We start from the raw sequence: 14,972 nt of genomic DNA on the forward strand, positions 1-14,972 counted from the left end.
GTCGCCCCGGGATAAGCGGCGTGCGCCCCGAATGCACCTCGGGGTCTCTCTCCCGCTCTCTTTCTCGCCCCCAGCCAGTGTGGAGTTTATTGACCGTTTTCTTCCCCATGCTGACATTTGAACCCTTTATGGCTTTTCCTCCTCGCTGAGGGGTTGTTTGGTTCCCCCCCCCCCCCCCACGATATTTATTTATTAACCTGCTTCAGGCAGAGGGGGGCCGTCTATTTCTGTACAAATCCTTGACGGCCTCAGCTGCGGAGTTAATCCTCTGCCGCTGCGGAGGAGATGGGGGGGGGGGCAGGTCTCGTGAGTAGGGGGTGTCTGATTTTGCACCGGGACGGTCTCATCGTGCAGGAGAGGGCGCGAGTCTCGTGGGGTGCAGCGCTGTCTCTCGCTCGCCTCTGTCCCCTCGCTCGTTCCCTTGCTCGCGTAGTCGCCCCTCTCTCGCTTGGCGAGCTCGCCCCGCTCGCTCACCCTCGGGACGTTGCCCGCGAGCTGCGGACAGTCGAAGGCCCCCGGCCCCAACATGCTCATTGCTTCCGGGGGGCCTAACTTCTGCCGGGTCCTTCCCGCCTTGTCGGCAACCCTGAAATTTGTTTTTTCTCGCACCCCGGCACGCCACGTCCCGTGCACCTCTAACAATGGGATGTGCCGATAAGCGTCGCGTGCCGCCTCCTCCAGTCAACCAGCGACCCGGATAACGCTCGGCGAGACGTCACGCCCAGCTGTTGGGAGCACACGTGGCAGGATGCGGCGTAGCGCAGCGCCAGATGGGTTTTCTGCCGCGCGACCCTTTGATTGCCAGCGTGGCGTCGCAGCGCCCTTCGTTTCGCGCGTTTCAGGTCGCCCCTCCCAGGGACTACCCTAGGCTCAAGCCGACCGAGCACAATTCTAGGCGGTTAGGTCAGAGCCTTTCCCACAAATCGGTACCACATTTTTATGAAACCGTGCAGGAGGGACGCCGGGCCGAGGTCGACCCTCGGAATGGATCTCGCGGACGAACGTGGGTCTAGCACGGGTTGCCTAAGTGGGTGGCCTAACCGGGTGACCTAACCGGGTGACCTAACCGGGTGACCTAACCGGGTGGCCTAACCGGGTGACCTAACCGGGTGGCCTAACCAGGTGGCCTAACCTGGTGGCCTAACCGGGTGGCCTAACCGGGTGACCTAACCGGGTGACCTAACCGGGTGACCTAACCGGGTGACCTAACCGGGTGGCCTAACCGGGTGACCTAACCGGGTGGCCTAACCGGGTGACCTAACCGGGTGGCCTAACCGGATGACCTAACCGGGTGGCCTAACCGAGTGGCCTAACCGGGTGGCCTAACCGCAGTGTTGTCCGGATGGCTTACCGCCGTCAAACCTCGTGGAGCTCAGAGCGTGAGCAGCTTGGGAGCGGTAAGGGGGGGAATCTGCTGCGCGCTCGCCGGCGTCGCCAGGCTCCCACCCGCGATGCTCGATCAGCGGTCCCATCCAATTTGTATTGAATCATTCTAAACTCGAGCTGTCATCGAGGCCGACCTCGGGTGCTAGAAGGCTTTATAAACTGCGCGTCCATCAGCGTTTGCGTTTGTTTAAACGTTGCGCCCTCGCCGACTCGCGTCACGTTGGCCGTGCCACTGCGAAGTTGACGGCCGTGTTATGTATTTAGTTTTTTCCGTTATTATTATATTCCGAATGGTACCGACGGATTTCTTGGTCGCCACTGCCTTCTCACGGAGACATCTGCAAGCCATGTTCGTGCGTGCCCCACCCCCCCCCCCCCGTACCAAACCCCCCAACACCGCCCCTCACCCTTCCACCCTCTCACCCCCCCACCCGCACCCATCACCTCCAATCTTCACGCGCATTTCCCGTCGCCTGAACCAACACCGCCGCTCTTCCCCGTGAGAGCGCGTTCGTTTGTATGCGTCTAACGTAAGCTTGCGTGGCCAGCCGTAGGTAGCCCTTCGTGCTTAACCGGAGGTTCGTTTCCAACGGCCAACAATGCAAACCCACGTGTTTAAATTGGACGATGACGACGACGCGATTGCTGCTGACGGGACGAGGGCGGATGCGCGCACAGAAGGAACGCTCTGATTTTGCTGGGGCGTGCGTGCCGGGCAGGGTCGGACACGTTCGTTGGGATGCGTGTTGCGTCTGATCTTACCCTCGGCATTGCGCCGAGTGAGCCAGACTCGAAACATAACTAAATAGGACACCTTCTGCCCCGTCATTAATGCTCTCTGTTGATGGCCGCCTCCTTCCGTCGTCTCTCTTAACCCAAGTACCGATTGGGATTCAATAATAATTGGCAGCCCTGTGTCAATACCTCACCCATGCGGTGTCGGCTGTGATGGTTGTTTGACCATGCTTCACCACGCTGGTCAGTGCGGGTCGCGACACGACGGCGGCGGTGGCAGTGAGTGGCGGCGACTGTGATGCTCGGGACCGGTTCAGACGTCGCTCGCCCGCTGATGTTGTCCGTGGCCAGGAATAGAAACTCGGATCGCCGGGTTCGCCGCGCGGTGCTCGCGAAGCGCCGCGCCGCTTCGCCAAACTCGATGCGTGACCCTTCTTGTCGCGAGAGAGTCTCATGACGACTCATCGGGGCGTTGCCGGATTAAAAACCCAAAGAAACGCGACGGGCCACAGGGAGTCGAAGCGACGTTGATTTACGGACACGCACGCCTCCTCCGTTGTCAACGAATCGGCACCGCACTCTCCCGTTCGCTCGCCCCCCCGTAGGGGGATTCTGCATTAATGGGGACAACAACAACAACAAATCCGCACCAATTTCCATCTCGGGCTTCACCTCGACGTCCACCCCGGCGTGCCCCATCCCCCCCTCCCGTCGCTCCTCGGCGAGATGAGCGCCAGCGGCCCTCGCCGCGATCGCTGGGCCGACTGAGACGCACGCGAGCCGACCGCCAATCGCGCGCGCTTCGCTCGGCCCGAGTGTCAAAAAAGCGAAACGATCCGTGTGTTTGAACTTACTTCGCACCGTCCGTAGCCCGCCTCCGATTGGCGCGTCTGGCGACGTGCGGCGCGAAAGAGGTTCAACGTGCGTGCCTGCGTGCGACCGCGCTAATCGGAGGTGCCGGGGGAAGGACAAGCTATGCCCCTGGCAATTTTTGCACTCCCGGTTTCCCTGCTTTCGTGCTCGATTTCAATAAGAAGGCACTTGGATGGGAGACCAACCCTAGGTTTGAGCACGCGAGGTGACCGCCAGATGGTGGCACAGTCGTGGACTCTTGAATCAAATTTGTGCGAAGGCTTAGTTGTTTACGCTTCCCGAGGTGGGAGATGACGGTGTCGCAACGGAGTATTAATTCTATCCTATGCAGAGCTTTAAGTGTTGCGAGCCGCTGCAAGGTGGGCTTGGAGATGGCAGAATAGCACTGAGGACTCGGCAGGTTCTGTCCCGCATGATCGAAGGCCACGATTGTGATTACGTGTGTCCTCTGATGATAGGCGGCGGTCACTGGCGTGTCCCACAGCGATGCCGGACAGGGCCAATGGGTTAACCAGAGACGTAGGTGAGAGGAGTGGTGGGGGCGGGATTGTCTGTACTTTATTTTTTACCTTTTTCCCTCCTGTGTTTCCAATCTCTCCTTCCATCCATCACTCGAGCTGCTGCCGCCACCACCACCGTGAATTTTTAAAGGCCTCTGTCTCGCCTCATTTGCATCCCTCACCACCCCCCACCACCATCATCATCATAATTCCCTCCCTCCCCACCGGCCCACACAGGCCCCAAACCGCCCACACCGCCCCCACCGCTACCTGTCAGCACCACTTAGGTCCCTGAGCAGACAAGCGAGCCCTTTCAGGCGGCACGAGCCAGGCTTCGAATGTAATCCTCACTCCCAGTGGCGTCGTGGGGCGTAAAGCAAGCCGGGCAAAAGCTCAGAGCGCCAAGCAGCTCAGGCGAGGCCCGGATTTGTGGACAAATTGGCGGCGCATCAAATATGTATAATTCATACTCTTAGTTTTTTTCGGTAAAGTCACGTAGGTAAAAAATAAAATTAAAAGTGAATAAAAGTAATAATGGAAATAAAATGAAAATAAAATAATAAATCACGACGTTTCGGAGGCAACACAGTAATTTTAGCTGTGACGGTCCCACCTGATGGCGGAGACTTGTGTTGCCTCCGAAACGTCGTGATTTATTTTTTTATTTTATTTCCATTATTACTTTTATTAACTTTTAATTTTATTTTTTACCTACGTGACTTTACCAAAAAAACCTAAGCGTATGAATCCTTGCAGTCACGAAAGCTTCAAATCTAGAATGAATATGTATAATTCACTGGACACCCTTGCATAAGAAATGTTCCGTCTCAAGATATTATCTGGGTAAAATATATATATTTAATAATCGGCTCAATATTCAAATCCTGATATCCGCAACACAAGACGATTAACACAACAATCCAAGTAATCTATCTGATGTCCACCCCATCAGCATTTCTCATCCCACTGAATCCTATAAAGTATGTCTCCGTTTTTTTTCCTTTCTTTCTGCCGTTGTGTCTATTATACCCCTCCTGTCCATCTCATTAGGATTTTATTATTTGAACGGTGATGGGAGGTGGGGCGGGGGGTGGCCCAGTGGGGCCAGTACCACCACTGACCGTGATTTCCACTCCTACCCCCGATGGCTGCTTCACCTGATTGAGTTACCGTCTAGATTTACAGCTGCGGCGCTGGCGGCAGTGGCGGCGGTGGTGGTAGCCGCTGCCCCCCCCCCCCCCACCTCCCACCACGGCCTCCCACCGCCCACCCGCGTGAGACCTGCGGTAACGTAATAGAATAAAATCCGCACGTCCGTAAGATTCTCACCTTTAGCGCCGCTCCCCCTAAAGTAAAGTTGGTGACCACACGAAAGCCAGGGCTGTGATGGAGTGCTACTTTTCCCGTTTTTTTTAATTTCTTCCGTAATTTTTTGTTCCCCGCCCCATTTTTCCCTTGTCCGTAAACGAAAATATATCATTTGTCGTTACCCCCACCAACCAACCCTCCCGTAAGTGGGGGGGGGGGGGTGTGGGGGGTTTGGGTTGGCGAGTTTTCAGGGCCCAGTGACACATTGCATCTGTTGCCACGTTCGCTAAAAGCTGACAAGTCAATTTCGCTAAAATTCTTTGCCAAGCGGTGAGGGGGGGGGGAGAGCGCGCCGGGCAAGGTTGACTTTTTTGTGCTTTAATTAATTTGCTTAAAGACGTCTGCGGTGTCGAAGTACTGTTCCACAACGGCGTGTTTTTGTTCCTTTAATTTCCACTTTTTTTTTTCACTTGCAAATCACAAACGCAAACCGCGCGGGGGTTCTGTGCCAAGAGTCACACGAACCCATCCACCTGGACCGTTTTAGGAAAACTCACACAAATTATTGTTGTGAAAATGTACTTTCTCTCGTTTTTTTTTTTATATACGGTAGCCGCATTAATCGGGCAAAACACTTTTTTTTCGACACATTTCTTCCGAGTCGCACGTTTCCAAGCGTGCTCTCGTCCAGTTCGCAGATGTGTAAACGAAACTGGCGCGCGCTCTGTTTGTAAAAGGCAGCGCTTATTTATTGTTTCACGCGAGACACCTGCGACGCGCAACGCACGCTGCTGACATTGATTTATTTGCGTTTGGGCCTTTTAGCGGTTGTGCGCTGCAAAAGACGCAGAAGTTGGCAGGCTCGAGGAACTTTTTCTTTTCTTCCTACGGCTGCAGCAGCGGTAGCAGGGCAGCTCACGGTCACCAAAGCGTCTGTCACTGCGGAGGCTTTCGCCGAAGCGACGCGCGGCTCTCCGCCGCATCGTGTCGCACGGCAACGATGCCCGGCGATTCGCTTGCGTGTGTGACTGGGATCGAAACGTCAGATATTGCGCGTGGATTTTTCTCTGGGCCCTCCGGTTTTCCCCTCCGCATTTAGAGTCAACGCGCGTTAAGAGTATTTGGCTGCTGTGAATTTCCACACGATCAGCCACTTCGTTGAACTATCAAATTCGCAGCAGCCAAATACTCTAAACGCGCGTTTAGAGTATTTGGCTGCTGTGAATTTCCACACGATAAGCCACTTCGTTGAGCTATCATTTGTGGCCAAGTTGCCTCTGCAAAAGAGCTACACAGCTCTGTGGGCCTTACCTGGTGAAATAAAAAGAAAAAAAGTCGTAGTTCTTTGTCTTGCGATGCTGCAATCCATCTCACACCCCGTGAATGTGAACTACGTGGAATATATTGTGCGCTGAATGATTAAATTTTTTAAAAATACAAAATCATATTCTCTGTTTCTTTTATATGCACTCCACTAGTGAAGCGGGTGCTGCCTTGAGGAATTCATTATTATCAATCATAAAAGCCTCCTTCACATTGAAGCGTCTCACAGTGCTGTACGTAAAAATACAACTCTACACTCAAAGGTATCGATGCAATCGAAGCGAAATAGAACGCTGATAAATAACAACATCACCAATGACGACTCCCGAAATTGCCAATAAAATGACGAAGTTAATGTTCGTTGTCGAATGCCACGGACGAACGAGACTCACGCACCGGAGACATTCTTCTGGAAGGTTCTCGCTGGCGATGGTTGCCAACGATGTTTGCCGTTTCCCTTTCGTTTGCCAGCCAGAATACCTCCCTCCCTCCCCCCATCGCACTCTCTCTCTCTCCCATGGGTCACTCTGTCCCATTGCGTCAATGCTAAAGATGCCTTTAAGTCCGGCTCCCTGAGCCGCGAGCAATAACAACGGTAACTACTCGGTCAGGATTGGACACCCTCTGCAAATAACACTGAACCGTACAGACCTTCGGGGGGGGGGGCGCCTTGGTCTTACTCCGGTAGCGTCTCGAGCGTTAACACCGAACCTGCCCCCCTGTCCCCCCCCCCCCTCCACCCTTCCGAACCCCAGATCATTTTTGCGGACGAGTGCACGGAGGCGGAGGGCCGCCACTGGCACATCTCGCACTTCAGCTGCGTCGAGTGCCACGTGGTGCTGGGCGGGCAGCGCTACATCATGAAGGACGGACGCCCCTTCTGCTGCTCGTGCTTCCAGGCGCGGCACACGGTGGCGTGCGAGAGCTGCCACCAGCACATCGGTGAGGAGGCCCGGAGTTGCCGCGCTTAACTGGGCAGGCGGCATCGCCGTGGGCACGTTCGCCAGCCGTGCCACTAGCCCGCCGCCTCGTGTTGCCCCCCCCCCCCCCCCCCCGCTTGACTCTGGTGGCAATCTGTTCGGGACGTCGATGCCAATGTCGAGGTCCTGATGGTGCTGCTGGCCACGATAAGAGGGCCTCAGCAGAGAGAGAGAGTTTGTGTCGTTTTGCTGTTCCTCCTCCTCCTCCTTCCTCCTCCGAGCACACAGACCCACAGTGAGGCTTGCTCATACGGTCCATAGTTTGCGTTGCATGACCACGGTCGATTGTGGCCATGGACATCAGTTGAATAAAGACACAGGATTTGTAGCTACGGGGTTGCCGCGATCCTCGCTGCAGAGACTCGGAGTCTCGGGAGAAGTTGTTCCACTGTCCTGTCCACTCCCTACTCGAGTGCTTTTGAAGTTTCAAATGTCTCCTGGGGGGGGCGTGGGTAGAGGGTGCATTACGGACGTGTTGACTTTCACATTGGAACTGCAGTGTCAATGCATTGGCTCTATCCTGTCTGGGTGTCTATAATTGGTAAGGGGGGGGGGGGGGGGGCAGGTTGCGGCGAGCACGATAACTCTTGCTAAGACGCTGCGATATGATTGAAACTTTTCACCTGGGACTCATCATTAAAGCATTGCCCACACCCCACTCAGCAGAGACGCTATTTGGGCCCCTTGGTCTCGGCCTCCGGACTGCGCTGTTTCCCGCGCTTGGCACGAGCACAGCCGTCAAATTCGCGTGAATCAAATGCCCCCCCCACCCTCCCACCCCCCTCTCCGCCAACGGCAAACACGACGACGCGACTCACCGAGCGTGACCGAATGCGCCGCGCACGCATGACTTCTACCCCTCTCCCCCCTCCCCGTCTTTCAACCGCCATCCTTTCCCGTCTCCGACTCGCCAGGCCTGGAGGAGGAGCGCGTGACGTACGGCGGGCAGTTCTGGCACGCGAGCGACCGCTGCTTCAGCTGCGCGCGCTGCAAGAGCTCCCTGCTGGGCTTCCCCTTCCTGCCGCAGCGCAGCCAGGTCTTCTGCTCCAAGGCCTGCAGCCTGGGCGACGACGGCAACGCCTCCGACTCGGCCGACTCGGCCTTCCAGAGCGCGCGCTCGCGGGACTCTCGCCGCAGCTTCCGCACGAACGCTGCCACCGCCGCCACCGCCGGCACTCAAAAGCCGCTCGCCATCGAAGCGTCGGGGATGACGGCGCCGCCCGCGATGATGATGGCGGCGCCGGCCCTCGCCGTTCAGCCGATGCTCGCGCCCAAGTCGTCCGGCTACAGCCTGGAGGCGGCGTCGGCGCAGAGCACGCTCGACAAGCTGGGGAGCGCGCCGGGATTCCGCGGCTTTGCCGAGTCGCCGCAGGGCACCGCCGGCGCTGCTGCCGCGGCGGCGGCGGCGTACGGCCTGGACCAGACTCCGAAGAAGCCTCAGGCTTTCCTGACGCAGCGCTCGGTGGCGTCGAGCGGCGGGAGAAGCTCCCCCGAGGCGGCGATGGGAGGCGCCGGCGGCGGAGCCGGATACCGGCGGCGCGCCAGCAGCCCCGCTGAGTCGCTTGGCAGCCAGGCGAGCGGCACCAAAGAGCGGTTACTCCAGGACCCGAAAGCCGTGGGCGACTACGGCAACCCGCTGGTCGACTACAACCCTCTGTACGGCCTGGCGAAGAGCTGGCAGCGGACGGAAGATGGCCCCCAGGGCGGCGGCGGCGGCGTCCGGCAGGCCGCCTACAAGGCAGCGGGCGAGATGAGTTTCCTGCCGCCTCTGCCGCCTGGGCCGTGGATCCAGGATGGACATCGCGAGGGGGCGGCGGCAGCAGCCTTCAGCGCCAGGGAGCTGCAGCAGCATTCGCGGCTCGGCGCGGCCGTGTGGGGGCTGATGGACATGGAATCGGGGCGGGCGTCGCCGCATGACTCCATCGAGTCGCTGCCTCTCTCCAACATCACCGGTGAGCGACGTTCACGAGAGCTTTTGTTTTTTATTTTCTTTCTTTCTTTCTCTTCCCCCTTCCTCCGCCTGGACAGCCTCTTCCTATCGGCTGTAAGTAACGGCCGTCATGTGAGATAGGGCCACATGTCACACTCGGGTAGAGATGGGTTGAGTACAAAGTCGGCACGGATGTCAGATAAGCGCCGGGCAACGTGCGACGGTCAACAGAGCCGCCGAGAGAAAGCGCGTGACGCGTTTGACGAGCGCAACACGTGACAACGCACGCGTGCCTCAGTCGTCACTGGCAATAACCCGACGCGGTTGGGCTAGGGGCGGAGAGGAATATCTAGGGCGTGTTCGATTGCTTCGTGGTCAGGAGGTGTGCGCAGGAAGGTTGGTCTGGGTGGGCGGGTCGATTTTCGTTGGGCGTGCGTTTGTGCGTTTGTACGACGCATCGCCGCGTGCCAAGGAACGGGAGTGGTTTTGATACAGAAGAACGCTTCACAAGAGCGGCTCGGGACAGCGAAAAGATGAATATCCATGTCACACGCTACATTACAATTCGGATTTACGTCGCCCCCCATGACCAGCACGGTGAGGCGGGGTGGGGCAGGGGAGGGGGGGTGGGGGGCCTTCATCCAGCAGTGGATTTGCAAAAGGGCTGGACATTTAGCCTCTTACACATACATTCATCGATCCAATACCGATCGAAGGTGTCTCCACGCCGTGCCGGTCATGGAGGTTGTTTGACCGTACTTCACCGCGTTTGTTCAGCGCGGCTTGGTTGAAGGGAGGGGGGGGTGCCCCGGGACAGGTTCAGACGTCTCTCGCCGCCCATGTTATCCGCGGCCGAGAATCGCGACTACGCCGTGTAGCCTCTAAAATGCGCCCTGGAATAATCGATCGGTCGTTCGGCTGCTCAGTCGATTGCAAATGGGTTGTCGGCAGCAGAACGCCGTCGTTTTTTTTTTTTGGCTCTCGACGCATTTTTCTCGCGCTTCAAGAGACGACGCCGCCGTCGCCACCACGTCCCCGGGATCAGGTGAGTGACACGTCGTGCCGTGCCGATTCGTCTCATTCGGCGGGAGCGACGCGTCTCGAACGGGAGACGCTGACGGATCGTTTTTATTTGTTTGTGCAACCTAAAGTTGAACGGGGTGGGGGTGGGGGGGCGGCTAGACGGGCGCAGACGCGTGTACGGTCATTCCGGCTTGAAACTGGTCAACGTAAGCTTTTAGGCTCCTTAAAAAAGATTTTAAAAGCTTAACTTTTAAATATATTTTGACAGTGAGTACATTAAAAGAGAAGCCAGGCTGCCAATGTAAACATTTCGGCCGTCTCGTCGCTCGATCCCGAATCGTCCAACTAATGAGCAATGGAACAAAAATGTTGGTTTTGTTTGTGGTGACTGCTCATGGCATGGAGTTGGCCAAACAACCCCCAATATAGAACCACAGAACTTGGGCAATGATTTCACTCAGGCTCTGGCTGCCTTTCCCACTTTGTCTGCGATTTGCACGGATGACACGATATAAATACACACACACACATGCTCATAAGGCAGGACAGCTGATGTGTTTGGTGATTTAAGTACGTAGCAACATCGTACGCCGTGTGTCACAACGTGACCCAATCTGCCAAACTTGTGTTATTGTTTATGTAGTCCTGCCTGGCATCGTTGAGATGCCTTTAGTATTTACGTGTTGTTTAAATCACTTTGTTGTCGTCGTCCGCTGGTGAAGTTAATAACGTAGTGGCGAGCGTGCTGCTTGTACGTACCTGGTGAGCTGAAGTTGATTCCCGGCCACGGTTAACACCGGTGGCGAGGCGATACCTGAACCGGTCCTGGGCCTCCCATTCACCAACCCGCACTGACAGGATGCGGTGAAGTGTGCTCAAACATCCTGAAGCGAAGGCACTGACGATTTCAAATTAATATTGTCCAGAAAAATCACAGCAGTGTACGCAGCCGATGCAAGGAAACTGACAGTTTTCCAGTTCTCCTTTGATTAATACGTGTAAATTATTTCACGAAAAAATTAAACCCCTTCCCTTTTTCTTTCGTTCAAACATCACCAGGCCTCTCGGTGGACATTGACGGCAAGTCGCCCGACCAGCTGTCCAAGTTCTCGCTGCCGTTCGTTGACAGCGAGTGCGGCCTCGGCTCGGCGGAGAAGCTCAGCACCGCGGGCACCCTCAACTCCAGCTCTCGCTGCCGCAGCGCCGAGTCGCTCTCCGGCCTCTGCTCGAGCCAGCGCCCCGATCGCGAGCGGGGCCGCCCCTCCGAGCTGCCTCCCCTCCACGGCGATGGCGGCGGCCGCGCCGGTGGCGCCGTGCCCCGACCGCCCGACCGCGCGCGCCGCTCCCAGTCGCAGCCGCGCTTCCTCGCCCAGTTCGAACCGGAGCGGGGGGCGGCGGCGGCGGCGGCGGCAGCGCCGATGGCGATGCCGATGGCGATGCCGTTCCCGCGAGCGCCCCTGAGCGAGCGCCCCCGCCGGAAACCGATGGACTTTGACGACGGACGCTCGCGCGCCTCCGGCGGCAGTGGCGGCGGCGGGCAGCACCACCACAGCCGGCAGCGGCACCACAGCGGGCAGCACCACCACGGGCACCACCACGGGCACCACCGATCGCGCAAGTCGCGGCGCTCGCGCTCGGAGAACGCGCTGCACAAGCTGGCGGCGGTGGAACGGCGCCGGTGCCGCTTCAAGGACGAGCCGGAGGTGCACACGCACGAGGACTACGAGCAGCTGATGCAGCGCAAGTCCGGGCGGGACGGCGGGGCGCGCGGCGGCTACCCGCAGGCGCCGCGCTCCATCTACGCGCCGCAGAACCACATCACGGTGGAGCGCTTCCCCAACCGCTACCCGGCCGACCTGGCGCTCGACCTGGACGACGAGGGGGATGACAGCTCGGACGACTGGTGCTCCACCTGCTCGTCCTCCTCGTCGGACTCGGACGACGACGGGTTCTTCCTGGGGCAGCCGATCCCGCGCACCGTGGTGCCGGTGCGGTGTCAGTACCGCGAGGGCGGTGGCGGCGCGGCGGCGCTGACGGGGACGCTGACGGGGACGCTGGCGGGGACGATGGCGGGGACGATGGGGTACGGCGGGCAGCCGCCACACTCCATCACGATGCCAGCGCTGTCGAGGAAGCAGCAGCGCCGGCGCAGGAATAAGAACTGCATCATCTCGTAGCCACCGGATCGGTGAGCACCTCCGGAACGCCGGGTCCGGCCGCGACGGAGCGAGCCCGACGGACAACGGCGATGATCGCTTCGCGAAATCGGGACAGCAACGCTCGCACATGCGAAAGATGGAGAGAGACACGGAGAGGGCAGGATTGGAAATGATGAGAAGAAACGCCACTTCGTTTACCGTGCGAACGGACCGAACCGTCTGTTACGTTTGTAAAGTCCACACATTTTCAGATGTCATGGTGCTAAGAGGACGTGCTTCCAAGGTTCTGAGCTTCGATCGCGAAGCTTCCTTTCGCGCATATCAAGGGCGAGAACGGTTATTTAAGTGGAAGGGGGGGAACGAGACTGCGATGGTGCTTGGAGCGTGCTTTGACGGCGAAGTTCATGCAACGGATGGGACGATGGCGTTTCGCCGAGCCGCCTTTCAAGTTGCGCCTATCGTCGGCGTGCGTAGATTTTTTTATTATCTTTATCTATCTATCATCGCGTCGTCATTTTGAGACCGATCATCCTGTGATTTGGCCGACTTTGCACGCGAAAGCGCGGCAAACGCGCGCTCAGGCCGCAAGGCTCTCGGTTTGTCGCCGTGCGGAAGAGTTGATCCTCGGAGGTATCCTGACCCTCGAACCAAAACACGATTCCACGTTCTACATCTAAACAACAAGGGCAAATGTAAAAAAGAAAAAAACGTGTAAGTAACGCTAAAGCTGATTATAAAAAAGTACAAACGGTAAATGTAACAGAGCTTTAATGTTTTAAGTGCACCTATATATGTATTTTATTTTTTAATTCTTCCTTCGACTTTCTTAACTCGCGTATTACAACATGTAAAACCTTTTTTTTTTGCTTGTCACGCGGTGCCGCTATTTCGTCGCGTAACGTATTTATAACAATACCAGCAGCGCGTGCGCGTGTGCGCCGGGGTGCCTCCGCGCGTCCACTCGCGGTTCTTCACGTCGCGCGCAAAGTTGTCGAATCCAAAGGGCTTCAAAGCGGGGGGCTTCGGGGGAGCGGCTGCCGCGGTTTGTAAAACGACCGTGCAGCGACAGTGCGTCGCTCGCTCCCGTCACACGAGCCCCCCCCCCCCCCCCGCCGCGTTGCAGCACGAGTGGTCGATGCTTCCGGGTAGCCTTGTCTAGACCACCAGCTCGAGAGGAGCCGTTAGGGGTGCGGCGCCGTCCATCCGAGAGTTTTGACGCCTTCTTTCTCGTCGCGAGCAGCAGCACCTCTGCGACTTGATGTGTGTCTCCCCCCCCCCCCCAGGTTTGACCGGCCTTCAACGCGCTTCTTGTCGTAACGGAGAGATGGGGGGGGTGGGGAGTTTGTCACCGTTTGCGCGGAAAGTGCTGGAATTTTTCTGGGAATCGCTCGTTTAGCGGGTTCCGTTTCCAACGGTCAAATAAAATCAGAATTCGACGGCCTTCGATCGCTTTCGGTCCGCGGGCGTCCGTGTCGACAAGAAAGTGCGTCGGGATGGTGGCCGGAGAGGGAGGAGGAGCGCGTGCCATCAGTTTCACCAAAAAAGAATAATTATTATTATAAGAGCATTTCATCAGTATTGTTTTTTTTATATATATATATCACATACCTGCACTCACTCTGTAAGCCATTGTTGTTTGAAATAATATTAATTATTACTGTTATTATTGATAGGTAAACAACACCAAGAATAATAAATGATGTACATGTCTTTGTAAACTGGTGAGCACATGCAATTTTTTTGAATAAACATTAAATGATCTTTTTTTTTCTCAAACGCCCCGCCGGTTTTTTTTCTCGCGCGCGGGATTCGTCGAGTTGCCTGCCTTGCTGAAGTCCGCGTCCCGCGGTTTCTCAGACGTCCGCTCGTCACTCGCTGCACCCCCAACACATCTCCGAAATCTTTGTCCCAACGACTCGTGCTCCGTCCCACTACTTTCCTCTCTCCATCGGCCTCCGCCTCCCTCCTCCGTTCACTTGTTTAGGCTGTTCCTATGTCTGAGCTCGGTGTGCCTGGCCCAACTCCATTTCATTTATTTTGTTTTCACTCTTATATATACACACACACGCGCACACACACGTGTGGTGGTGACTTTCTTTTGCTGCTGCTGCTGCTGCGGTGTTAACGTGTAATAGCAGGAATAGTCAACTTGCAATCGAGAGCTCGTATGCAGCGGGGAGGTTTCTATTAAACGCTTAAGAGTATGGCAACATCTTTTTGGTTCTTTCAGTAAAGTCACGTAGAATGGAAATAATAAAATAATAAAAATAAAACGTAATTAAATATAATATATGTTTTATTTTTATAGTTATTTTTATTATTTTATTATTTCCATTCTACGTAACTTTACCGAAAGAACCAAGAAGATGAATCCCTGCAGTCACGAAAGCTTTAAATCGAAAAGTATGGCAGCAATGCGTTGTTCAGGAGCTTCGATGCCAATGTCTGCTGGCCAGGACAAGAGGGCTTCAGCAGACCGAGAGAGAGAGAGAGTTCGCGTCGTTTTCCTATCACTCGTCCGCTCCGTAGTTTGGGTTGCAGGTCCACAATCGCACTACTACTGTGGCTTGCCTTTCAATTTCTATTATTTAGTGGGGCTAACTTTGGGTGGATGCTCCAACCTCTCCCGCGACATCTGACCTGCGTGGAAGAGTAGGCCAAACACCCTCTCAGGGTGGCTCTCACAGGAGGAGGCCCTTTCCGCCAGCAGTGCCGTGAAGTCGCAGTGCTGCATCCGTGTTTTATTTTGCAGTCG

The 14,972-nt window shown here is 56.4% G+C and overlaps 1 protein-coding gene across 1 annotated transcript in view; it reads left to right on the forward strand.

Moving 5' to 3' along the window:
- LOC144943691 (prickle-like protein 2) overlaps positions 1 to 13,940 on the forward strand; it is a 50,583-nt gene extending 36,643 nt beyond the window's left edge. Inside the window, exons 6-8 of the mRNA XM_078871434.1 lie at positions 6,881 to 7,067; positions 8,020 to 9,057; positions 11,118 to 13,940. Coding sequence (XP_078727560.1) covers positions 6,881 to 7,067; positions 8,020 to 9,057; positions 11,118 to 12,235 — 2,343 coding nt within the window. The 3' untranslated portion in view covers positions 12,236 to 13,940. The remainder of the gene's footprint in view (positions 1 to 6,880; positions 7,068 to 8,019; positions 9,058 to 11,117) is intronic.
- The last annotated feature ends 1,032 nt before the right edge of the window (positions 13,941 to 14,972 follow it).

The sequence above is a fragment of the Lampetra fluviatilis genome, chromosome 32, assembly GCF_964198595.1.
Source record: "Lampetra fluviatilis chromosome 32, kcLamFluv1.1, whole genome shotgun sequence".
NCBI lineage: Eukaryota > Metazoa > Chordata > Hyperoartia > Petromyzontiformes > Petromyzontidae > Lampetra > Lampetra fluviatilis.